This window comes from Artemia sp. Qi Xiang Cuo, unplaced genomic scaffold, assembly GCF_049724085.1.
Source record: "Artemia sp. Qi Xiang Cuo unplaced genomic scaffold, ASM4972408v1 HiC_scaffold_3085, whole genome shotgun sequence".
Lineage (NCBI taxonomy): Eukaryota > Metazoa > Arthropoda > Branchiopoda > Anostraca > Artemiidae > Artemia > Artemia sp. Qi Xiang Cuo.
This window is the reverse complement of record NW_028300480.1, coordinates 48,572-76,453: the sequence shown is the minus strand read 5'-3', so window position 1 is coordinate 76,453 and position 27,882 is coordinate 48,572. Positions and strand designations below refer to the sequence as shown.

At 35.6% G+C, this 27,882-nt stretch overlaps 1 protein-coding gene across 1 annotated transcript; it reads right to left on the bottom strand.

Annotated features, from left to right (window-relative positions):
- Positions 1 to 690: 690 nt before the first annotated feature.
- On the bottom strand, positions 691 to 26,129 carry LOC148938602 (uncharacterized). Its single transcript, XM_089107671.1, has 3 exons — positions 25,779 to 26,129; positions 2,976 to 3,136; positions 691 to 858 (listed from the first exon to the last, which is right to left on the bottom strand). The coding sequence occupies exons 1-3, from the start codon at positions 26,038 to 26,040 to the stop codon at positions 691 to 693; spliced, it is 591 nt and encodes a 196-aa protein (XP_088963797.1). The 5' UTR covers positions 26,041 to 26,129.
- Between the last annotated feature and the right edge of the window lie 1,753 nt (positions 26,130 to 27,882).

Sequence of the window (27,882 nt, the reverse complement as noted above, 5' to 3'; positions counted from 1 at the left end):
TCAATGCCTCGCTCTTTACGCTAAAGTTTGACTTTCTCACAACTTTTTTTAAACAATGAAAAAATTTAGCGTAAAGAGCGAGGCGTTGAGGAGGGGACAGCCCCCTTTCATGCACGGAATAATTTCTGTTCGTTTTAAGTTTTAACGTCGTTCCTTGCTTTCAGTTTAAAAAAAAACTTGTTTTTTTTATTTTTTTCATTAAGATTCTATGAATTTTAGAGGATGTTTCCCCCTTTTTACGAAAATCAGACAAATTTTCGGGAAAATCAGGAAAAGCGAAAGCAAGACATACAAAAAGAATTTTGTTTAAGGATTCTGGCAAATTTCCCAGTATATAATTTCCCTTGACAAGTTCATCCCCTGGAAATTTCCCGCCCCAGGGAAAATTCCTCCGTGGAAAAACCCTCAAAAGAAAATTCATCTCTTTATGGTCAAATCTTTTTGGTAACTTAAAAAGGGCATTTCTTCTGGCAAAAAATACAAAATTCCACATTTCTGCAGATAGGAGCGTGAAACCTCTACAGTATCGTTTTTTGATACGCTGAATTTGATGGTGTGAGTTTCAATAAAGTTCTTCGACTTTTAGGGGGTGTTTCCCCCTTTTTTTAAATTCAGGCAAATGTTCTTTGCTAGGGGGCTGACTTTTGTCAAATTGAGTTGTGCATGGGTTGAATTTTATCGGCTGGAGTCTTAATGAATTTTGCCCTGTTGAATCTTATAAGTTGTCTTTTTCATGTGCCCAGTGAAATAAATGCACCTTACCCGAACTCTCGGCTCAGTTAAGTTTGTCCACAACGCAATTTCTTCTCTGGTGCTCATATCTGGATATCTGTTTCTTGAAAATGTAGCTTCGAGTTCCTAAAACAAAAGTATATAACTTATCACTCTTTATGACTTCAAGCCATTAAAGAAATAATAAAAAAGGTTTCCCTACGAGAAGTAAATAGCGACTTCAAAACAAGCACCACCGAACATGAACAGTCAAATTTAAAACGAACATAAATAACTTTGAATGAAGAAATCAAGCCGAAAACGAACACAAATTACAGTAAACAAAACTAAACTTGATATGGACAGAATTGTTAGAAATAAAAGTGGGACTGTTATTTTCCCCAAACTTCCTAAGACATTTCATTTATGCTTCACTGAAAGCTACTTATAGCTTCAAATTTTACCAATGGACATTTCTGAAACGTTTCTATCGCTATAAGTCTTCTTTACTTTTGGAAAGTTAGGCATAAAAAAAGAAACGTTGGTGAAACTTAGCATCTTCTTAAAATACAAAGATATTCAAAAATAACTGAATAATTACTGTTGGGAAAATTAGTATCGTGCACTAATTTTGAAACTAAATTGATTGTCACAAATAAATTTGATATCATTTTTTTACAGGGGACGGGGTGAGGCCTTTTTTACTTTGATTTGATTTTTTTTAAGATGTAATAATGATGATAGTAGTAATGGGTTGGATTATACAAAAGCATTTAGACACATAACAACATAGCACAGGTTGCAAACAAAAATTAAACAAAATCGTTAGAACAATTCATTAGCCAGAATGTTAAAAAGTGTCAATCTAGCCTTTCAAGGGGATGACAAATTCTATTACATAGCTAAAGAAGTGTAAAGCAATATAAGTAAAAGCTATTCAATGTAATTAGGAAAAGTTCTCGTTTTTAGTATCACTCCAGCCCTAAAAAGCCTTAAGGGAAGATAACTCCAATCTTATATCCATGGTCAAGTCAGTTCACTTTGGGCTTGATTTCTTTATTCATTTTAATTTCTGTTCGATTTAAACTTGACTTATCATATGGATTTATTTCTCCTCGTACTAAGTACTCAAGGTCTGGTACGATGCATTCATTTCAATTCTAGCCCATAATACAGCACAAGAACTTTTAATGTTCGGTCGAATTAGCCTCTTTAAAGTTTCTCTCTACAACCATTCTAAAATTATATTAAAAAAATCCATTCTAACCATCCATTCTAAAATTATATAAAAAAATATCTTAAGTTAACAAAAATAATTAGCTTCTCTTGCAAAGAAAATATCTCAAATTATCCCAATGTTTTTTTTGTTGTTGTTGTTGTTAGTTAGTCGTTACTATAGTCATTGTTAGTCTTAAACACATCTCCAGGCAAGATTTGAGCTTGCGTATCAGCCTAAATAGTTTTGGGCAATTTAGCCGAAATTAATAGTATTTAGTAATAAAATAAAATGTATAGCTGGTACCGAAGTGATATAAATAAAAATAATCAAGTAAAGCATAAAAATTAGTAATTACGTGATATTCGATTTAATGTAAGACATTTCTTTCTTTACAGTGGTTTTTGCTGCTGTTTCTTGCTTTTAATAAAAACCCTTCTTAATCAACCTGCACAGCTTATACAACATTACCCACTTGTGGAGCCAAAAGCACTAAATAATTCTTAAAGGTAAAACTTTAATAAGGCCAAAACTAAAAAAAGAGGCGAAACATTTTAGAATAATTTGCACTTGTAGATTATATCTCACCCACCGCTATACACGAATGAAGTCAAGTTTGGTTAATGCTAACGATATAAAATAAAATAGGATGAATACATAATAGTTTAGAAACAAATTTGGGCTATATATTTGCACATTAGGGGGTGGGGGTGAAGGGTAAAGCATAGCATATATTAAATGCGTAACCTAACCTAACCTAGGTACCCCCCCCCCGAAACCCCCAAAAAACAACATTTTAGATATTGTAAACGCAATAAGTAATCACGCTTTGCCATTCATTTATCTTGCAAATACCCGTTTGTCTGGTCTTCCTTATACAGTGTATAGAGCTGGGTTAGATATAATGCACCAGTACCGAATAATTTTATAATGACCAGCGTATGATTATTTTTATTATTATTATTATAGTTAGTAATAGTCTTAGTTTATAAACGCATATTCGCCATATTCGAGTGCCCAGTGTGGTAAGTGATGTTAAAAAAAATACCTGAAGTTGCTGTGATGTAAAGTGTGTTCTTTGACGTCTTTGACGTTTCTTGCGAGAATCTTTGTCATCATCGGATGTCGTTGTTGGACAGTTAACTTCGGAAGACGGCTTCTCTTTTGTATTAACTGGGCAATGCTTACTGGTGTCATTTGTTGGTTGTTCTACATAAGAAAGAAATTAGGTTAATAAATTGCTTATGTACTCGAACATTTGGTTGTATGATATTGTCTAATTGAAGATTAATTCGATTATTCCCATGCTGAGTGATGAACGCAAAAGTCTGTTTTGGGTGTGGAGCACAGTTTATAGAATTAGCAGTATGATCATACCCTATAATAACAACCCATTATAAAAACCCGGACGAAGGTGCGAGTGCTCCAGAGAACGTTTTTGCAGATATAAAAATAAGCGGCATTAGATCTTTTCACGGGTAGACAAGTCAGATTTCTCTTGGACACGAAACAAGTGGAAACCCGCTATTACGAATAATGCACTTTGTAACCATTTCTCATTGATTGACGGAAACAGACTAACCCGCTAATGTAGAAATAAGTGGCAGGAGCTTTTTGTTCGTACCGAGAATGAAGACCAGAAATGATCTGCGATAAACTTACTGGATAATTCTATAAACTGTGGTGTGGAGAGAGCGGGCTTCAAAAACAGTGGCAAAAATAGGAAATTTGTATAAAGATTACAAATAACACAGGAAGGGTGGCAACAAATTTGATGTTTCGGGGAGAAGACAACTGGTTCATCCCATTTCTGGGTCAGTGCCTTGTTTGTTACTTATTATTATTACTTTAACGATTTCAATCCATAAAGTTTGAGCTTGTTTTAAATTCCTCATTGCATTTAGCTACTCATAACTACTTCTACTATTCTTTCACTATAATTTGCATTTATAGAACCAGCCTATGAATATTACTGTTTTAAAGCAGGATTTCCACACTTTTAAACTAAAACTCCCTATTTTTTCGGTGAAAAGCTACAATCAAACGAAAAGTAATGTGTTAACGAAACATTTGTGAAACTCGTACACCACCGGTCGCTGCAAAAGCTACCGAGTCGAGAACAGTCAATCACAATTATTGTTTTGCCGGACTGTGCATCCATCCAATTATTTAATGGTTTGTAAATGCCACATTCTATGATAGTCCATAAGTTTAATGCTGTTTTCCTTGCAGAAGATTACGAGAATAGTAAAGGGTGGCTAGTTGTAGCAGTGCTATTTTCTAAAGAATGTCAATAGCGAATCTGATAAAGGAAACAGTAACGCCATGGACCCTGTTTTAATTCCCTTTTAACTCACGATTTTGGTGAGTTTTGAAAAGAGAATATAAATAGTTTAAAAAGAAAATGCAACACTTTAAGTGCTTGATTAAAAAAAACAGCCTGATGGCAAAATATTGCTTTTAATTTCTAAAATCGCATGCGCAAGCTTGAAAATAAGAATGCATTTTACGGACAGGCAGGACATGTGAAATTATAAAAAAAAATTGTAAAAGTTTACGTTTTAGAAGGAGTACAAAATGAGCCCATATTTTACCATAGGACAGGTAACCAATGAAGAAATTTACTTCATTACTAACCCTACTTCCAAACTTGAAATCATTCGAAGACGCCGCAGGATGTACTGGGGACATATGGTACGGATGGCTGAAGGAGGGTTACCATATGACATGTGGGGTGGACCCCCTGGCCTTTGCAAGCCAGGGAACCCTAACACACAATAATCCAATTCCTTGAAAACAGGCAATGCTGGTAAGGCCTTCGCTGGAGGAGATTTAGTTGCAGCCACGGAAAAGGTAAAGCTGGTGGTTTACTGTTACTGCCGTATTTGCCTCCAGGCGCAGGAGTAACTATGTTTAAGTCACTTTAAAAAAATAAATCAATATGTACTGAAGGTGTCAACAGTTATTGCTAGCATAGAACGGCACGTAAAAATCTCCTGGCCCTCTCCTCCAATCATATTTGTTGGTTGCGAATTACATTGCTGGGGTTTCAAACTTTTGATTGTCTTTTGAAACTCAAATTCTTCCACAGGTTGGCACACAGTCTTTTACTTCATAAATATAGCGTAATATAGTAAGTAGTATATTAGAAAAATCCTCATATAGGTTAAAGTCTGCTTAACTTCTTGTGGAGCCCCTCAAATAGTTTAAAATGAGCGTTTCCAAATTTATCAACTTTAAAAATATTCTAATTTCACATGGACTGCAAACGTAACCTAATTATGTTAGGATTATAGGAAATCATGATAAAAGTTTGAATGCACCTGGTTGAAGTAAAACTGTCTCTTCAGCATAAGAAAGAAGTAAAAAATAATGTTTGACATAATAAGAAAAATAAGTTAAAGGTTTTGAAAGGGATTTTTTGCATAAAAAGAACTTATATTAATCATTTTTGAGGCACCGGCCCCTGGGATTCTTCCCTCTAAGTGGGCCCAATTTGGAGTCAACAATATCGAACTGTACGCCAAAAATTCAACATCAAAACTGTTGACTTCGAATTGGGCCCGCTTAGAGGGAAGAATCCATCGGGCCAGTGCCTCAAAAAGGATTAATATAAGATTCTTTTTATGCAAAAAATCCCTTTCAAAACTTTTAACTTATTTTTTCATTTTATTGCTTGTTCAGTGCCGTTCATAAATAGATGAAAATTCTCTTCCTCAGTCAGAGGAGGCTAGATTTTTGACGTCTTTTCATTGGAAAAAATATTTTTAAAATCAGTATAGACATTATTACTAAGTTCCTCTCTACTATTACTAAGACCTCTGTAGGCCCAGTTTCTAATTTTGAATTGAACCTCCCGCCCAACTACTAAGCAAAACGATGATAGCACTTATTTTAATTTATGTTCAATTTTTTAAACTCACCTGTTAAACATTCCTTGGGAAGAGCTGACTGCTGTATTTTCAACATAAGAGATTATGTTATGATCAGGGACACACGAAGGAGAGGGAGGGATTGGGACCTAGACTCCCCCCCCAAAAACTAAACTTTCTTGAATTTCTTGGTACTTCTTACGAAAATCATCAAATAAAGCTTATTTTCTTATCCCCCCCCCCTTAAAAATAGCGTTGACACCTCCCCCCAAAAAATTACTGAGTATGTAGGGTTGCCACCACGGTCAGTTCCTATAGCGCTATGCAATTGCCCAAATTTGCCTGCAACACTGCGATTTTTGGTGCTAGGGTAAAAACAATGACTGCAATAGTGCTAAAATAGCGATTTCATGCTACAGGTGGCAACCCTGTGCGTACGTGTTTGGTTGAACTATGGTGACTTTCCTGCAATGCCCTTTAGTCTTTCATGCAAAAGAGCCAAGTTTTTATCTGCTCGAGCTCTTTCAAAAATAAAGAAAGAGGGAAAGCATACAAAATTGAGCCGCCTAATACCCCAACGCCTCATTAAGTCTAAAGGGAAGGAAGCCAGAGCTGCCAAAAGCAATTTTCGTTCGTCCGATGATTGATGGACGAACAGCGTTTCTTTACGTTTAATAAATAGCCGAGATTCTTTGGAATACCTAAAAATTAGCTGTCAATGAACAGAGTATCATCCTATTAATTGGTAAATATGTAATCGGGGAATTTGCCCATTTCCTACTGGAGCTTCCTCCTGTCAACCCATTCCCTCAGATTTCTTATTTACATCTAAATCGAAACATCCATATTACATCCCACAACATACGGCAGCTCATTTCCATCGATTGAAATGATTAAAGTAATCTAGATCCTATCGATGGAACCACCTGTCACTTCTAATTATATAAAACAATAGAAATGATTAAGCTTGCTTGACCAACACGCAAGATACTACTATAAGTATTAGCCAGTCTTAGCACGTACGGACAAAGCTGAGTCCCAATTTATAATTAATTCTCAGCGTAAAGCTTATTGTACAAACTTAAAAGGTGATTGCCCAAGGCTTTGTTCAGATAAGCTATTTTTTGGTCAAAATAACTCTTTTCACTAAAAGATGTTAAATCTGTATTTTAGGGAGAAAAACTGTGAAAAATGAACTGGTCGTGAAAACAGGATTGGCAATAGGGAAAAATTGTTTGCTGGAAAAAAAAACATGATGAAACAAATGTTGCCGAATCAAAAAGCTTAGATAAGATCTTGACTGACTTTATACGGAAGCTACTCAGAATCTAAATCGGTCAAGTCCACATTTTGTTTTAATAGTTAATGCCCGGACACTTAATTAACTTCTAGCTTTGCATTCTCATAAGGGTAAGGATTAATATTCCAAAAAGAAGCAAAAGACAACGAAATTGACTGCTGAATTCAAAGTGACTTATAAACAAACATCCAAAAAAATTCCCAGTGAACAGACTTAGTTTTTTTTCTAAAACTGGAAACCTTGGTTTATTTCAATCCTTGGTTTGAATCCGAGTCCGTTGATTTTTGAATTAAAATCAAGTTGCTATCAAGCCATTGGCCAATTGGAGACAAAGCCAAGAAAGGTAGTCTGAGTGAGAGGCAAAGCTGGCATAAGTATGTTTCAGGATTGTATAAAAAATTATGTCATTTTCACTTGTTGTTAGATATTGTCTATCATCCATCCATCCATCCATCCTATGATAGAACTAAGGTAGATAGTCATAGAACTAAGGGATGATTGAGATTTTTGGTTTGACTCATGACGGACAGTGTCAACTGGACTTGTATGCAAAATGGGAGACTGAATTTGACTGTACTCACAGGCGAACAAAAGACCTAAGCCTAATAGGCTTGCCCGCTTAGAGTCTCGGGTGGACTACCGTGTTTTAGGATTGACACATGGCAGACATGTCCCCTGGACTTGCAGGCGAGCTTGTAGACTTATAGTTTTCCAGGTTTTTGTTTGGTAAACGTCACGGGCAAATGGCGGGAGTAGCTATGACTCTCAAATTGGACAAATACTTGTGTGTTAGCTTTTGGAGAGGCACGTCCGCCTAGAGTCTCATTTAGGTTGACCAAAGTTTAGAATTGATACACAAACCGTTAAGTCGCCTGGAATGGCAAGCTAACAAGGGTCCAGGGGCGATTCTCCAGCAATTTTTTTTTGGGGGGGGGGGCAAGAGGGGTCCATATCTGGATAGTCAAAGGGCATGGGATGTATAATATTATTTTTTTCACATTATTGGGGGGGGGGCAACTGCCCCCCCCCCTTGCCACCTCAAACGACGCCCCTGCAATGGTCCAGTCCAAAGCCTTTTTTAAACCAAGCAGTTTAATGATTATGAAAAACTCTCTTTAGAGAACCTTTAAATCCATTCGAGACCTTTAGAGACTTTTTTAAATCCATTGCTTTCAAATGTCTAGTAAATGAATTGACAATAATCACATTTCATTTAAGACAGCTTTTTAGTTTTCAGCAAAGGGAAAATAGCACTCAAGTTTTTCGGAGGTTTTGATAGGGCGCGGGCACCAAATTTATTTGCCAGAATCTCGGTGCATTTTAAGTTTGGCTGTACCGTTTGGTATTATTTCTGTTCGTTGTGTTCCCTCTGTTCTATCATAAAATTTGTGTCCGTGTAAGTTTTGCTTTTAATATGAGTTAGTTTATTCTCGTTTTAAGATCTAATATCAAACCCATATATAGGGTAAGCTTACAAAACATTTTTTTCAAAAATAAAATAAAAGACAACATTAAAACAAAAAATTAACAGAAATTATCCTTTACGTGAGATGGGTTTCCCGACCCCTCAACATTGTTCACCCTTAAGTCCAACCTTTGCTTAGGGCGCAATAATTATAATCAGTTGCTAATTGCAAGTGTATTATTGACCAATGGTCTTACAAAACATTTGAACAAAAAACTACCAACCTTGGTATGAGAGTCGTTTGGTGGGCTTTTTCTTAAATTTCTGTATATTAATAGATATTAGCTATAATTTCACAAAGTCATCACAAGCTAAACTCTACTGTAAAATGCTGGATCAGTAAGGAGATGAAACTCTCCTTGTACATAGGATAATTTCCGTTTGTTTTAAGCACCAACTTGATTGTTAATCTAATTCTGAGGAAACTGCTGCCTCTCCAACGCAACACCGCCTCTTTAAGTTAGTTTAACTTAGGTGGATTCGTTGATTGAGTGCTGACTGAGAAAAAACTGAAAGTTGATTAGAGAGGTAATGGAGATAAAAATGTGGGAGAAAATCTAAGAAGAATCGGTATCATGGAATTCCTTGGACCGAATATGCCGAAGTGGGGTAGAGTGTAGAATAATACCAATTCAAAGCCTATTATTTAGTTATTTTTTTAATGTTTAGTTAACCATGTTGGTCATAGGGATGGTCAGCAATCGTTTTGATACCATTGCGCAAAAAGATGACAGGATATCACAATAATTATATTATTGGTCTAGTAGCATTAAGCACAGTGTTATAGCAACATTTTTTTTTAAGTCTTATGCTAAGGATTAAATAAATAGACAGAGTCAGAAAACAATATTGATAAATATTCAAGTAGGATAAAGGAAAGAATGTAGTTGAAAGATTGGTTTGAATTCAATGTTAAGGAATGTATTATAAATACTTTCTAAACATTAAAAAAAAATATCTAAGTCCAAACAAGTTTGGCAAAAACAAGCTCTGAAAAAATTACTGAAAAACTTTATAGGATGGAGAAATAACGTCTGAATTCCAAAATTGTATTTCGGTAATTTAGAGAAAAGCCGTTTTTTGCTCTCTTAGAAAGTTAGTGACCTATATCGACGAAGCTTTCTGAGATGAATTCTCATCCTAAATGAGGGGTGCGGAAGTGTTTTTATGCCCGTTGCTCCCCGCCTCTGGTTTTAAGGCCTTAGAGATTATGAGGAGACAGGCACTATAATTTTTTTTAACTTTGAATATAAATAGAAATGAAGCTAGGCCTAGAGTTTACGAAAGAGCTTACGTCTCTTAAACCCTACGCATTCACAAGATGATTCCCAGGATTAAAGATGGATCCTTAACCCAACTTGATTTTCATTTTCTAAGTTAGACTAATATATTCATATAACAAGAAAAACGGATAAAGCTAGAAATTTGAAAACACTTTCCAGGACCTTAATTAGGGCTGTAGATCACTTTATGAATACGTGAGCCATTTGTCGCTAAAAAAAATTCAAATTAATCGAAAGTTCTAGAGAAAGGAAAGGTGAAATTTGGTACTTGAAAACATCTCCAGGACACCAATTTAGAGTGTAAATTACCTAACTTGCAATAACAAATTTTGAACCTAGATTTAGAATCACTATTTTCCCACTTCCATCAGTTTTTATGAGTATTTTGAAGTTTGTTTTTTCTTAATCTAAATTTTTGGATGCTGAAAGATGTCACAAAGTCGTTACAAAACACATTCGTGAGTTTTCTTCCACCTTGAATTTAACAGCCTTGTCAGATTTTTATAGCGCCCACAGTTTGTCAAATAAATTTTGTAAGCATTTTTGTCTGAATTATAAATGGTTCTCGTATTCCAGATAGGGGGAATGGCAGTTTTAACAACAATTACAAGGACAATTAACCTGACGGCGGCCACACAAGTTTGTGGTACCAGAGTTCCCTCGGTACCAAGAGACTTCACTATTGGACAAAACAGTCGATGCTGCAGCATATAACATAAAGGGTTGATTCTAGGTCGGAGATATCCAACAGAGAGCTAATCCAGGACTGGGTGATTCTGTGACCAATTTTTCAATTTGAAGCACCCAGCATGCTGGGCTAGGCATAAACAGGGTGTCATAAAAGTATGACTTTTGGTAGATTCAAATAACTAGAAGTATTGGGGAATTTTGATTGTAGTTTTGATAGTTGTTCAACCTTGACTTGGCAGTACTGACGATTAATTATTGATGTTCAATGGATTCTCTAACATCTGTTTTTCATTAAAACTTGGTTAATAGTATTTTTCCTCCCATATGTTCTGGTCAGCAGAGGAAGGGGATATGAGAAGTAGCCCAAAGACAAAAGCAACTAGGATTGGGAACTGTTTAGAAAAGAAACTCGAGTTTGTTTTTGGGGAAACAGAAGTCAGAATCATATAACTAAATACAAAACCTGAGTAGAATAATGACAAATTTCTGGTTCAAAAACCAGAAAAATGACTGCTAATTGTCGTGTTTATTGTTACTTATTTTTTACCCTATATTTAACTAGCTATATAAAACAGCCATGAATATCAGGTCTTGTTAGTTTGAAGTCGGTAGAGATTCGTTTTAATTTTTTTTTTTCTTCTTCAATTTATCATAAATCCGGCAAAAATATATCATTTACACTGAAGCTTCGTATTTTTTATTTGTTCTATTTTATAGGTAATTGAGTGGCGTAATACAAGGATTAGCTACATTTGATTACTTTTACATTCACTATTTATGAAATAGATCCGGCTTTGTTCTCATTGTGGTAGATTTTTCCATTTGGTCACAAACATGCTAAAAGTTATTGAAGGAAATTCACTCTTATAAGGCAAGGAAGAGCAAATTTGGCAAACAAATATACATGCTTAATTTTATGAATTTACCTTAGAATTTTCGTGTTCTTTTCCCTTAAAGCTGTTTTTGGCTAGTACTTATATCGAGGACGTACTCATGGAAAGGAAGGGCTCAGGATCCCTGTGAAATCCTCAATTTTTGGGCAATCCTTATTCAAATTATGAATACAAACTTTTTTTTACTGCCCCACCCAAGAAAAGGTCTTCGTACGCACCTGACGAACATCCTTCACATTAAGTAAAAACAGAACCTTGAAACACTATTTTTTTTTGTTTCAAAGTAATAAAAGTAATTAAGATAAGATAAGTTTTATTCTTCATTAGATACACATACAATATTACATGTTATTATTCCCCCAAAGGCTCATTGGCCTGTACAAAGAGGGAAGACATATGAATTGCTTACTCAGAGATAAAAAACAAAAGAAAATTTAAAATGATCACTTACTCACATACGAAGGAGAAGAAAAGAAAATATAGATAAAATGGAAACTATAGAAAAAATAGAATAAATAAACTAAATTAATTAATTAGATTAAATAGACTCAAAAAGAAAAATAATAAAAAAAAAATAAAAAAAATAATATAATTATTACTATAAGCGATTTCCTATCGTCGAAACAGAATTGTATGCGTATTGTCAGGTAGAACCAACATCATAATAGCTGTTACGATGTTGTTCATAGCTCTTATCCAAGATATTAAGAATATCATAACTTAAGCCATGTACAGCCCTTTTAAGCTTGTATTTAAAGCTATATAAATCCCAGTTCAATCAGCTCTGCTTATTTTTGTGGCTTGGTAGCAAAATTGACGTTTATGGGCTATTTCAGTCATAAGGCTTATAGTTATTGGACTGTAATAAAATGGTGCGAAAGCAATAAAATTTAACCCTTCTTCATGAATGCTACTCCTTAGTGAACTATACAAGTTTCAGCAATAAATATTGATAGTAGGAAATGACAAATTATTAGTAAATGGTTCTGGGATCTTCAATGTTTATGCCTACTGAAATATAATTAGAGGTCTTTAGCAAAGTCTGATTTTAGAATAAGGTTCCTGCATTTTGACTCCCTCCTGATTCTCCTCCTCCCTGAGGATAGTCTTCCATATAAATCAAAAAAAGCAAATTTATATTATCTATAAAAATACTATATTTGATCAAGGTCTGATTTCTTTGAAAATTTTTAGCTGTGGTTTGTAAAAAAAGCAACACAATTGTGGACTACTGCCTAATTTGTGCTATGTTTAGCCTTTTGTTGTTGTTTTTTTTTTACAAAACTTGAGCCCATCCTTTCAAAATAATTGAACTCTTTAAATGGATTATATATTTTTTCTTGTATTTTGTATGGTTCTTAGGATAATTATAAGCTCCTATTTTTTTTGTGTGTGCTTTTTACTGACTGGGGTATATCCTCTTTTTACGGTTGCAGCAGCAGCTTGACTTCAGTAGCGAAAGTTGACCCAAAGTAACCAAGATTTGAAAAACGTGTTTTCAAAGAAACTGTTTCTAAGAAAAATTTCCCTATTATGTGGAGCTGTTTTCATTATTCAATTGAGAAGTAGTGTATAGTTACGAAAACGACTATTAAGACATCAAACACTTCGTGCGAAGTGTTTGATGTAAGTATGAACTGTAAGTAAGGAGTGACTCGGTCCAATAGTAATAGAAAGTCCAAAAACCGGAATTTAAATAACAATAGATGTATCAAAGATTGCCAAAGATTTCCTTTTCGGCCAACCGTCTAGGACTAAAGGGAAAGCAGGTCGTCCACGGTTGGGGTCGGAGGATGTCGTAAAGAAAGATTTAAGGGGAATGAGAACTTCTGGGAGGGTGTATAGATGTAGGCTTTAAATAAATTAGGATAGATGAGAAGCGTGCGTAGGTATGTTGGCCTCAGGCGTCTTACTGTTACGGTGAGTTTTTAGTAGTAGTAGTAGTAGTAGAAATGGTAATATGCTGATTCCAACTATGTAAATTCGGTACTGTTCTAATATCTGTAAAACACGTGAGAAGTGAAGTTTGGTTAATGCTAATGAAATAAAACAAAATAGGATGAAAATATAATAGTTTAGAAACAAAATTGGGCTATATATTTGCACATTAGTGGGGGGGAGAAGAGGGGGGTAAAGCATAGCATATATTAAATAAGTAACCTAACCTAGGTACCTTTTCTTGCCCCTAAGCCCCACAAAACAAAAGTTTAAATATTGTAAACGCAGTTATAAATCACTGATTGCAATCCTCAGTATAGGAATTGTCCGTTGAAAGAAACCTGTTTGACTAGTTTCTTAAGCATGTTCAATGTACAATATTGCGCGTGCTGTACATATATTAGAAAAGTACCTAAAATTCATTAATTTTAATGTTACCGATAAAAAGCTAAGATCCTCAGAGAATTTGTACGGTTTTTTAAAGGGAGAAAACACCCCCGAAAATTCAAGGAACCTTAATAAAAATCGCACCATCAGATTCAGCGTACCAGAATTTTTTTTATTTTATTTTTAATTTTTTGCCAGAAGAAAAATCATGGATCCGTGTTTTTTTAGAACTTTTGAAAAAGCTTTTTATTCTAATTAAACGGCCTTGTGTTCCAGGAGTCATTCCTAAATAAGTAGAACAGAAAGTCAAACTTTAGCGTAAAGAGCGAGGTCTTGAGGAGCAGGCAACCCCCCTCATATACGTAATAATTCCTGGTCGTTTTCAGTTTTAGTGTTGCTCCTTACTTTCAGTTGAAAAAACTTTTTTATTCAATTTTTAAATATACAGAGTGGCCTTCTTAAATAGTTTAATAATGATTCGTCTCTTAACAGTCAGGGACAATAAGGTCAGTTTCACACAATGGCAGATCCAAAATTTTTTTTAGAAAGGGGGGGGGCATAAAATAGGTTTATCCGATAAACTTGCGTTAGGAGCAAGTTTAATTAACGCAAACTTGCGTTAATTAAGTAAATTACGATACTCTAAACTATGTTACACTACTTTAAACTTGCGCCCCCTCACCCCCCTGGATCTGCCACTGGTTTCCCATATCTGAGGCTAGAGATCCTGCAGAGGATCCGCTGAAACTATTGTGCCGTTTGCGGTTATGCGTCGCAAACTCTAGTACCTTCAGCATTCTTGAGCTTACATTGTCCAATTTTGACTCCCAGTAAGTAACCAGCAAGCTAACCTGCCAGTAACTTGAAAATCAATCATGTAGTTTGCACTATTAGGAAATAAAAGAAATTTTTTGAGCTGAAACATACCCATAGAACTTGCTTCAGGAGGAGGCAGGTCAGCCTCAGTTTTTTCTATGTTGCTAGGTCTAACAAGTTTCATTTTCTCATGAGGAGGGAGAGATCGGGCAATTCCAGGATTATTGTTCGGGAGGGGTTTTACAATAAAAAAAAACTTTAAAAAACACATGAAAAATTTAAATGCATTTTTGTTGCATTTCTACCAGTCAATTTTTTTTTTTTTTGGGGGGGGTCAAACCCCGTAATCCCACTGGATACAGCCTTAGTGGGTGTCACTGTTTTTGGTTCATCTCTCGATCAGCCAAAAATCAACATGTCTTTTATTTCTTGTGGTTGGAATACGGTGCTACACTTTTCCACAGGAAATTAACAGATCCCAAGGATTTGTTTTATGGAGACAACATCTTTATAGGGGTCACCTAACCCTTATCTCACATTGATTAGCTGAGAACATACGGCAAGCATTAATTTCTTGTGTTAATGGATTCTACAGCCACAGAATAGCAAATGGTTACATCACAAATCCTGTCGCGTGTCAAGAGTTTTAGAATCCTAACGATATTTTATGTGGAAGGTAACACTTTAAGAAATTGAGCGGAACGGATCGGAAAAGGACAATTAATTTCTTTTATTTTCTCATCGCATCACTGTCATGTCTTGTTATCCAGCTTTAAATCATTGATTCTTGGTAATTTTTAGGCAATTATCGCGAAAACCTATGTTTTGGCTTATATGCATTAGTGTACTGTTATATGCGTCTGTTGGTCAAGATATATTTGGGAGAAAGTGATTTTATTTATTTTTAATATTAACTTCTTATGTAAAGAGTTGGTTCTGGAAATGCAATACTCCATGAAATATGCGAATTTTTTCTCTTTTTTAGATCAAAATGGTGTTTAAAAAAACGGATGAAATCACCATGGAAGTTGAAATTGCACCTCGACAAATACAAAGGAGGCTTTTGAATGTTCTTCATGTTTCCCAAATAAATAAGCTTTACCGTGTTGTAAAAAAATACTAATAGAAACATTTGAACACAAAAACTTAGCATTTCATTGACAGAGTATTTAAATAGAATCATAATATTAGAGACAGAAAAAAGTATTGAGCATTAGTATAGAAAGAATATTTGTTTGTTTCGACTCTAGAAATAATTTAAAGAAGAAAACTATGTTTCCGCTCCAGCTCTTACATGTATAGAACTTCTATAACTTGGTTTACAAACTTGTACTGCCCAATTACGAGGAGGCTATTTTCCTTTCAGCACTAATAGTACCGGACTGTCTATAGTATATTCCTCCAAATGAGGATTATCACCAACACCCCTCCCCCGCCATAATCATGTCAGTTCGAAGGCCATTAATTGGAATCTTGGAAATCTGGACCATAGCATCTTCAACATGGAACCTTGTGCAAATGATCAACTACCCCTCCTAAAAGCTGGTGCTTACTTATGTATTACCTTTAATATCATTGCTTAAGTGGTCTATAGTAACCATTTGTTTATATGAACTGCATATTTGTTTGGGATAGAGCCCCCCTTCAAGAAAAAATTACATTCTGTTTTCGAATCTTTTATAATCTGCTCGGTTTTATCATTCATTCCTTAGTTCCTACTCAAAACTTGCATTCAAAGAGCTAAAATAAACTAAAAGTAATGCCCAAAAATACCGTTTTTTCTATCAAATTTTTGAAGTTTTCCGTTGGTTGGTCCACGGACTCCCGGTCAGCCCCTCCCCTAATAATTATTTTCTGAGTGTGCATTTGGATCCTCCAGTGTGTGGCATGGTGTGGCATGACCTTTGAAAATGGGAGTTTATATAAATAGTATTTTTTTTAGTTTAACTCGTTAATTCCATTTGTTTTTTTTTATTTTATGTTTTTCACGCATATCAAAGGGAGGCAATACTGATTTTAAAATATTTGGCTTTGCAGTCGTTACTTGCGATATTTTTAAATTTAACACGTCTTGCTTGCCAGCATCATACTGTTATGCATATGTTATTCAGCATACGTTTGGGAGAAAATAAGTTAGAAACTGAGGTATTGCCAAATTAGCTGCAAAACACATATAGACTAGGCCTACTTAAACGGCATGGACATTACTAGGGATGGGCCAGGAAGGTGATAGCCTTCCATGGGAAACATGAAAACCTTTAAAATATGTATCAAAAGAGGAAAATCACGAAAGTAGTATTGGTTGTAAGTTCGGAAGCATAAGAGAAGCTATTAAGGAAATCAGGAGCCCTGTAAACTTATGACATGTAGGAATGAGTCTTTTGGGATATATATAGTGTGTTGTACTGACGGGCCAGTTTAAGATTAATGAATTTGGGATTTGGGATCAGGATAAAAAGTTGATTTTGTTGATTCATTAACTGTAAGCACAATTTTACTTATCAGAATTTCAGTTTGTATTGGCAATGGTCACTTTTTACTTATTAAATAAAAAATAAGTTTTTTTAACTGAAAGTAAGGAGCGACGGTACTTCCCCATTATATGGGCCTCTAGAGTTAACCGCTGTAGAGTAGGCAATGATAAAACCCGTTTTTGACGTGTTAACTGCTATAGAGTAGGCAATGATAGCGTAGTTTCCATTGCGTATACGATATTGAACTGTGTTTTTTTGGGGTTTAGGGGGGGAAGGTACCTGGGTTAGGTTAGGTTAAGTAATTAATATTTGCAATGGTTTACCCCCCCCCCCCTTAATGTGAAAAAATAAAACCCAAATTTGTGTATAAACTACTATGTTTTCGTCATAATTTGATTTATTTCATTAGCATTAACCAAACTTGACTTTTTAGATAGGCCCATATAATGGGAAAGTACCGGAGTGACATTAAACTTAAAATGAACAGAAATTATTCCGTATATGAAAGGGGCTGTCCCCTCCTCAACGCCTCGCTCTTTATGCTAAATTTTTTTACTGTTTTAAAAAATAGAGTTGTGAGAAAGAGTCAAAATTTAACGTAAAGAGCGGGGCGTTGAGGAGGGGAGAGCCCCCCATAGGAGAAGGGAACAGTTTTCCCTTTTTTTCGAAAATAAGGCCAATTTTCTCAGGCACGTAACTTTTGTGGGTATGATGAGGTATGATGAGTATGATGGGTATGAGATGGCTTTGATGGTAACTTTTGATGAAACTTATATATTTAAAATCAGCATAAAAATCTGATTCTTTTGATGCATCTATTGGTTTCAAATCTCCGTTTTTTAGAGTTTCGGTTACTATTTAGTCAAGTCACTGTTTAAATACAGTTCGTTACCACGAACTGTTTGATAGATTTTTAACCGAAATGTTTGATCTAACGGTCTCTTAAACGTAAGAGAAGCTGCTACTCTTCCCCCTCAGCCCTTATTTGTTACGTTCATGTTTAAATATTCAAGTCCATGCCTTCAAATATTTCTAGGAGGCTGAAATATCAAAGTTAGTTTTGGGTCTTCATTTCCATGTTTCTCGAAAATAAGGCATATTTTCTCAGGCTTCAAAGGGATTTCCTCGAACAAATATGTCTTAATAGTGAAGTGCTCTCCCATCTTTTGAAGGTAAGCAGATTAATGTCATCTTTTATGTTACACCTCAAATATTTCTGAAATAGAATGGGAGCTGTCACTCCCGGCGTCCGTATTGAACGCTCAGTCCAAAAAAGCTACTGAGAATGAAGAGAGACAAAAGGGTAGATTCTCCTCCCCCATCCCCTTTATTCCAAATTTAATTAAGGGACTGCTTATTGAAAATAAGAGACTTCAAGCTATTTTTAGTTTTTTTTTTTAAGACTCGTCAGGCCAAAATTGTTGCTTTGTGCCATAAAATGAGAAAGACCGTCAATTTATCATGGCGTGATCTCTTTTGATAATAAAAAATATTTTCACCAAAAGAGCTGACTTCTGATGCTGTTCTACCATGGGCTCAATTCGATCTCTCCTGTAAAAATAATAATAATAATAAAAAAAAAACACACACGCATCCATAACTATCCTTCTAAGGAACAATTTGAAAGTTCATATTTATGTAGATAGGAAAACCTCAGAAGACGATATTCAGGGGGTTAGGAGGGTTCACACCCTCCCCTAAAAATGTTTGCTCGACTCAAAAAACGTAACAAAATATATATAGATAATTTTTGATGCGTTTTTCCAATTTTTTTTTAACCCCCCCCCCCCCCAAAAAAAAAGGATACGACCCTGACAGGGGTCCCTGATAGGCTGAATTTAACAGCATAGCTTCCATCAAGATTCCTCTCCTTTTGGGAATAATTTTACTCAAATCATGCACAATTTCTCAAGTCCTTAACTTTTGATGAGTGACTTTAAATTTAATGGATTTATATATTTGGAATCATCTTGAAAGTCCAATTCTTTTGGTGTTTATATTGTTGTAAAAATTATTTTGTTCTTAGAGTTTTGGCTACTCCTAGTTAAGCTTGCTAGTTGCTAATAAATCGCTACTCTTTAATAAGTAGCTTTGTGTTTTATAGAGCTCTTTAAGGATTATTTTTGGGTCAATAAAGGTATGGGGTGTTCTGTTGCACTCTTGTAAGAGTGCTTAACGCCAAATCGCGTAAATTAACTAATTGATTTCCTAGCTGAACAAATATTGATTGAACTACAAGTTAATAAAACAGTTAATAAGTCAAAGCAATGAAATCAGTTTTGTCTTTTATTCTATTTCCAAAATAGGTATAGCCTATACTTATGATCCGTGTCTTTTTGCTTTCAAAATATTAGTTCAAAAGCTGATTTTTTTTTTCTCCGAACAATAATTATTTTCCTTTTTTGTTCCTCGATATGTATTTTGTTTCATTTAAGTGGCCGAGTATAGAGTCAATATATAACATTTTCTAGTATTCTAATTAAAGATAATATAATTTCATCTATAAAAGTTTGCAAATTTCGATCTGTTAGTCCTTATGTTGGATCCTCTACCCCTTAGGGGACATTTTCGTGAAAACCAATGTGTCAAATGCGGTTACAAAAGTATAGGAACTGACAAATTTGAATGTGTTTTGTTTATTCGTTGATGAAGAATACAGGGGTGGTACACTCATATTTAATGTCGAACGTTCTGTAGCAGAGGAGAAAGGGTTTCATTTGTCTCAATCATGCAACGAAAGCCTCATATTACTGAGTTTGAACACTTATACCGATTGAATTTGCGTTCTGTCGCATATGAGTCCCTTTTCTTGAGCTATATGTGGCTTTTTACTTTATCTCTAATGTATTCCTCAGAGGATAACTAACATTAGTTTATACATTAACTTATTTGTGTTTCTCCTTTTTTTGGCAATCTTCTCAAACATTTCAGACGTCATACCGGCCAAATAATAATCCCCCCTTCTTGGCTGCTCTGTTCATTTTTCTGTCTATTTTGCAGTAGAATTTAATAAAACTATTCATTAACCTGAAAGGTCCTAGACACTAGCATAAGCTGGCAAAACAAGCCCACGGGAATTCATTTTTTCGTGGGGGGGGGATGAAAATATAGAAAAAATGTGTTGAGAAAAGGGGCGTTTGTATATTTTCGGGCTGTTTCTCCCTTTACGAGAGAATTCAAGAGTTTGATAGAAGAAGCTCGCCTAGTAAAGAACAACGAAGACGAATGTGGCTCGAAGTGATGTACAACACATACAAAGTAATATTCGATTTCCATTCGTCGACTGAACGGAGTTGACATGAGTTTCACTTTGCCACCACGCATCAGGTACCCCGTGCAAAATTTAAGGGTATTTTCGACGTAACACCTTTAAATTAGGTGTTGTTTTCTTAGACCACACTGCCGTTCTAAGACGAACAAATAAACTTTCAAATGGGGATAAATCCATTTATTTAGACAGTGAAAAAACATGTACACAAGTCCAGATATTTCGGTCACATATCCAGCGACCGTCTTCAGTAGAAATACTAAAGACGGTCAGTGTTTTAGTATTTCTACTGAAGACGGTCGCTGTATATGTGACCGAAATATCTGGACTTGTGTACCTGTTTTTTCACTGTCTAAGTAAATGGATTTATCCCCATTTGAAAGTTTATTTGTTCGTTTAAGGGAAAATGGAACAAATCCCAAAAACCCTGATTGAGCAGTGAGACTCAGTGATAGATTTACATCATGGCATTACAAACCCAGGACATGCACCATACCAATGTCTAAAACTATGTTTTCATTTGGGTTCCACAAACAAAGTGGAAAGTAAGTGAACCCATGCAAATGTAAGAGATGTTTTCTGATCAAAACCATTTTTTTAGCTGTTCCTAGCAACTTTGCCCGTAAAACGTCAAAGGAAATGTGACTTAAATGAACACTCGTTTTCTGCAGGGAATGCGTTTTGATTTCGTACGATCTAACTGTGTTTCTATTCTGACACAATTAGTTCATCCATGACGCAGCGAGAAATAAACCGTTCAATCAAAATCAATCCATACTGCGTGCGTTATAACCGAAACAAAAAATACAGAATCAAATGGGACGAATATGAAATATAAGTAAGAGTTCCATATCACCTTGTCGATAATAATAATTATAATTTTACATCAAGTGTATAGAATTTCTCTTGTAGTTTAGCCACAGTCCCCGATTATTATTTTAACGACTAGCGTAAGTGGGCATTCATGGTGAAGCTTCGTGGGAGCTGAAGGCCTTGGTACCACATCATGGAACCAGGTCCTTTTCGAGAATCCAAATACAACTGAAACTTTAGTATTTTTTTCTTGTCTCAATTAATTTGCTAGCTAGAAAATAAATATACCCCTCCATGCGCCATGTCACTCGATGCATGGATTGACTACGATCAAGTCCGACAAACTTAACGATTTTTAACCTTTTAATTCCGCCATTTTTGTCATTGGTGGATTTTGGCAGCGTAAATGAGACAGACTTTCAAATTCTATTCGCTCTACAAAACTGACATAAAGTGAGTCAAATCGCACATGGCTTTCAAGTGACTAAGTTGAATAAAGACAAATTTGAAAAATCAAAAATCAAAATAAATAAAATTCATTCAATGCTGTTTTCAAAAATAGCTTTTATTGTCGTCATAATTGCGCCACAGTCCCCTGATGAGGCCAGATATGGATTGAGGCTGTAAAGTGTGACTTCTAGTTTTACCAAAGTTTACAAGGCTATATACAAAAGCATGTTGATTTCGTGGGTTACCATTATTGTTTGTGCTTATTTCTTATCGAAAGTTAGTTGTTAATATAAAACAAAACTATTGAAAAAAAGAAAGTACATAAATTTATGTGTATAGCTAAGGGCATTATCTCGCCCCATTAGAACGAGGGGTGGGGTGAAACTGTGACAATTATGTTTTGAAAGAACATTGAGCTAATTTTATTCATTTGTTTACTTTCAAATTTGTTTTATTAGGTGTCGTCCCTTAAAATATACGTGCGACCTGACTCACTTTCCATCAATTTTGCCGGACGAAAGCAATCTGTTGTGCTGCAAAAACCCGCTGGTGACCTATTGACAAAAATGGAAATTAAAACTACCAAATTCGAAGATTTGTAAATTGTTCAATTTGTCAAATTCGAAACGCTTCGTGGTAATGAACTGTAAGTAAGGAGCGATTTGGGCCAATAGTATAGGTCTAACCAAAACTCTAAAAAGAGTTTTTTTGTAACAATTAAAACATCATAAGAATTGACTTTTCATGCTGATTCCCAATGCTTAAAATTCCTCAAGTTAAATGTTACCCATCAAAAGCCACGAGCCTGAGACAAATTTGTCCGATTTTTAAAAAAAGTGGAAACAACCCCTCCACCAAAATTCGAGTGTTATTAATAAAATTTATACCATTAGATTCACCATATCAGACAACTGTATTGTAGAGATTTCAAGCTCTTATATACAAAAGTGTCGTATTTGCATTTTTTTTTTCAGATAAAAGATCACGGATACTGATAACCAAAAAGATTGTGCCACAGAAAAACGATATTTTTTACTATTATGTGGCACCAATCTACGACTTTGCCCCAAAGAAGACCGAGCTGCTATCGACTGAAAATTCTGAGGGAGTGAAACGATCTATAAGTATCAAAAACTATTTATTGAGCTTCCCATCGCAGACGAAGTAATGCCGTATGATAACGCATTCATTCCTGATAAATTACATGATCCATAGATAATAGGTTAATATTAACATTTATCTTAATTTTTATATAAATAGTCTAACTAAGCTGATTCACTAGATTTTTCATAAAATTGTGAGATAATTGCGCATTAGCTGTTATGAAGGATGGGTAGTGGGTCATTATATGCGTGGGGGGATGCCTAAAAAGTGCATTTCAATACCCGAATTGTCTAACTCTTCACGATTCTTTAGATAAATATATAAAATGGTACGAGGGGCTGGGATAGGAGCAGATCTCTTATTTCCCTTTATTTGGACTAAACTTGAATAAGGATGCGGTAGGCCGATGCCTCCCTTCTTATTACTGAAAAATGTGGTACTTGTGCATTATAACTAAACCAGCGCTATACATGAAAGAAGTCAAGTTTGGTTAATGCTAATGACATAAAATAAAAAAGGATGAATATATAATAGTTTAGAAACAAATTTGGGCTATGTATTTGCACATTAGGGGGAGGGATAAGCATAGCATATATTAAGTGCGTAACCTAACTTAGGTCCCTCCCCCCCCCTAAACCCCAAAAAAGCAATCGTTTAAATATTGTAAACTCAATGATAAACTACGCTTTGTCATCAATTTATCTAGCAAATACCCGTTTATCTGCTTTCGTGTCTGGTTTCCTTGTACAGTCTATAGCGCTGGTTTAGTTATAATACACTTGTGACAAAAAGGTTTCTGACACTTGTTGTAAAGCTTCATTTAACTAAACTGTTGTGTTCAATATCCCATAAAATTATTCACAGTTATGCGTAAGTACGCATCAAGTATTATAAAGGTGGGATTGGTGTGTCATTTTGCATTCGGGGGGGGGTACCATATACCTTAAAGAGTACGTTTCAATTCCTAAATATCTTAACTTTCAGATAAACGTATAATCTTTTTTGGGGGGAGGAAGGGGAAGTTTTGTATCTGAAAGTAAGGAGCAACATTAAAACTTAAGACGAACATAAATTATTCCGTATATGGGTAAAGGGATTCCCCCTGTTCCACTCCTTGCTCTTTGCGCTAAAGTTTGACTTTTTGTCCCATTTCTGTAAGAACGACAGCCGTAATACAAGGGCCGTTGAATTAAAATTAGAAGCTTGTGCTAAAAAACTTTGGTGTATCGAACAAGGGATTAAAGAGGGGGTATTCCTCCTCTTACATGGAACAAGTTTTAATGTCAACCTTTGCCTTCTGTGGATTTTTTTTTCTTTTTTTTTACTAGGGTGAATCAACATAGCCTGTGTGGAATACATGCTTGTGGAATATTAAGACATCGTTTGATTTTGAATCGAATGGTATGTTTCTACCCTATTTTTACTAACCGAAAAAGGAACAAGGTGCCACTTTTAGGGTCCCTTTAAGGGTTCTACAATGGAATTTATGAGGATATCAATTAGCATGTTCGGAAACAGCGTTAAAAGGCGCATCGAGTGGTATGTTCATCTTCTAGCGAGCAAATTAAACAACAAAAGGTACAATTTACCGAAAATATCCACAAGCGATCAATTTTAGCCCTTTGATGGGCTATCTTTGGTAAAGGTGTTTGTGCCAGCTGGTATCAAGCCCAAATATATGGAGATGGAGGGGGAATATACGAGGATTGAGACTCAAACAGGCCCAGTTCATTTTTTTATTTTAATATGGCAGTTTAAGTAACAAGTCAGTTTTTGTTCGTTTTAATGAACAGTGGAAACATTTTTTATTTTGGGCCTGTACTTTATTTCCTTCCACCGAATAAAACACTTAATAATGTTCTAACCGAGCAAGTACGATTTATTCTTAATAGTTTCTTATAGTCAAACATCTAACTGTGTGATTGCTTTTCTGATAAACTCCCCACAAAATACAGATCACTTAAGTTATTTAAGAGCAATACTTCATGTAATTCACCGTGAGCTGGACTTTATTTTGTAAATCTATCAGCAGCTCAAAACAATAGCCCCCCGCTAAATAAATCCATACTACCGTGCCTAGACCTGCAGCCAAAGATGTTCAAAATGCCCTGTCCTGTTAATTAAGATACAAAAGGGCCAAGGCATTGTTGCACATATTAACTAGATCTACTAGCCAATGGTCTCCCTCCTTCGTTTGTATTAAAAAGAAAGGTTGTAACAGTTAGAGGAGGGGGTATTGAAAAATTTGCCCCGGAAACCAGTCGTGGCTTTCAAGGGCCGTAGCCGCTGTGCCCATGGAATTGATTATGAATTTTGTCGAAGACTATAAAAAGATCTGTTGTTAAGGGCAGTGGCGTAATTTCGTCAAAATTCTGGGGGGGGGGGCACTTTTGGAACCAATTTTTAAAAATCAAGTAAAAATGACAGTTAAAAATGAAAATTGAGCCGGTACTTTATTGGTAGCCGGGCAACACGCAAGGAGTGAAGTTTGGTTAATGCTAATGAAATAAAACAAAGTATGATAAAAAAAATAATAGTTTAGAAACAAACTTGGGCTATATATTTGCACATTAGGGGGTGGGGTGGGGGTAAAGCATAGAATATATTAAATACTTAACCTAACCTAGGTACCTTTATTCCCCCTAAACCCCAAAAAACTAAAGTTTATATATAGTTCCCGGAGTGAAAAACCCTTTGTTCAATCACCATACAGTGATTGACCAACCGGTTATTATCCTATCTGATCATGCAGTTCTTTCCAGGGGCAGATCCAGGATTTTTTTTAGGGGGGGGGGCATAAAATAGGTTGATCCAAAAAAAATTTAGGGGGGGGGGCAAAATGAGGTCAGAAGGGGGGACAAACAGAAGTGATGGAGGGGGCTGTTGCCCCCTGCCCAATAGCAAATTATGTCCCTGGTTAACGGGAAGGGAAAAATGGTTTTGCACCAATCAAAAATATCAATTGATCAACAGATTAGATACAGGTTCACAAAACTGCTTCGATTCAAGAACATCATCGTAGTATAGCATGAATTGAAAACATTAGGCAAAAGATAGAAAATAAATTTACAGCTAGAAAAATTTTAAGACCTACATACCCCTTTTGACCTTGGGCTGTTGAGCTGCTTGCTGTAGTAGTGAAGGTGTTGCACTTTCTAAACTTTTTTGTCTTTGTACTGTAGCACTTTCCAATTTAGCAAGTTCATCCACACCATGTTGCTGATGAGGTAAGGAAAACAAGTAACTACTATTAGTATGATATAGGTGGTTATTAAGATGCGATGCATCTAAAGTTGAATGGTGGTCGAGATCTTGAAGGCAGACGTCAGCATTCATTGGCCGAGACATAAGCCCTTCCATTCCCTTTGAAACAAAATCCCTCTCGTAATCACACAAATCCCCTGGCCAAAGCCCAGCTCAGCTCCTAGAAAACACTGGGAAAGAACCGGTCTTAACTATAATCCGAAGACTACTGCCTCTAGTAATACATCACAGGAAAATATGGCAGAGGCGAATCGTTTTGTTAGCTTAAGTGAGATCTAAAAGGAAGAACCACTAGGATTAGTAAGAACTACTGAGCTCCACCTTTTCTTAATTCTAGCCAATCTAAAGGCTGTGCGCGAGCAGATGATTATAATATAGGTGCGGCTTCTATTTAGGAAACAAATAACAGACGATGGATAGAACCTAAGGAAAAAGGATAGAATGTTTATAATGAACAGGATTTATGGCTAATACACCTGGATCAGAGAAAATCTTGCGAAATTCATGAGGCATTGAGAAAATGTATAGAGTTGTGACATGCTAGTCAAAACTTCAGTCCTTTTAGTCTCTTTCTCCATAGCTTTGCACAAAATGGACTAAAAACAAAGACATCTTAATTGTCCTAACTCTTAGACATCCCCTGTATCAGGCAAGTACGCATAATTTTGGGTACGCACATACCCATTCTCGCCATTTGTAAAAGCATAACTTTTACGCAATGTTTTTTACTAGAAATGGTGAAACAACTCAACGTTCTCTTTTTGTTTGGTTTTGTTGACCTTTGCTAGTCTTCACGCAACTAAAAAATACACTGCGATCCCCCGATCAATGCTCTTTTAAACACAATCATTTCTAACGTTTCAGGTGATTTCTAGTCCTCCCTCCTTTAGCGAGGAAGATATGGCCCTATTTTATATAAAAAAAAGTTCCTCATTTTGATGGCTGGCATTATCTCTCGTATTTAAATCTCATCGAAAATAAGAAATCAGAAAGCTTTAGTATATAGCCTAAGGCTATATCTGGCTCCGTTTGAAGGGAAGACTGGGACGTAATTTTTGAAGGCATAGTGGTATCATGTCATAGGCAGCGCACTAGCTGCCAAAAGAGCGTTGAATAGGCAATCAAGTGGTAATATTGCTTTTGGTACTGTTTTACTTAATGGTACACACTGTTATAGACTCTATAGCAATTTAGCATGGAGACCCGTAAAGCGGGTAATTGCTATCTAAATTGATCGCAAAGCGTGGTTTTTCAGTGAATTTGAAATATTTAAACTGTTGTTAATTGGGGTTTACGGGGGAAGGTACCTAGGTTAGGTTAGGTTATGTATTTAATAAATGCTATACTTTACCCCCCATCCCCCTAATGTGCAAATATATAACCCAAATTTGTTTCATAAACCATTATGGCTGGGTATCTGTCTCTCCCGTTTGACTACTTTCCTTGATAGAGTCTATAGCGGTGTGTACCATTAAGTAAAACGGTACCAAAAGCAATATTATCACTTAACTTCCTTATTGCTCATTCAGATTAAAAACGTAATTGTGTGATCTCCAATGTAATTTAGCTGATAAAATTAGGTAATTCAAAATACATAATATGTATTTAATATATGCTATGCTTTACCCCCCCCCCATCCCTAATGTGCAAATATATAGCCCAAATTTGTTCCATAAACCATTATGGCCGGGTATCTGTCTCTCCCGTTTGACTACTTTCCTTGATAGAGTCTATAGCGGTGTGTACCATTAAGTAAAACAGTATCTCGCTTTTTTCATTCCATATGGTAATATGGTTTTTTTCTTGTTTAATAGGCTTGATGCTTTTGCATCACCATCTCAGAAATGGTCCAGATGGGTAGATATACAAAACATTACAGATGGTTCCCTTCTTTTCTCTCACCTACTTTCCCCCTCGAGGTAGAGTATCATATAATTT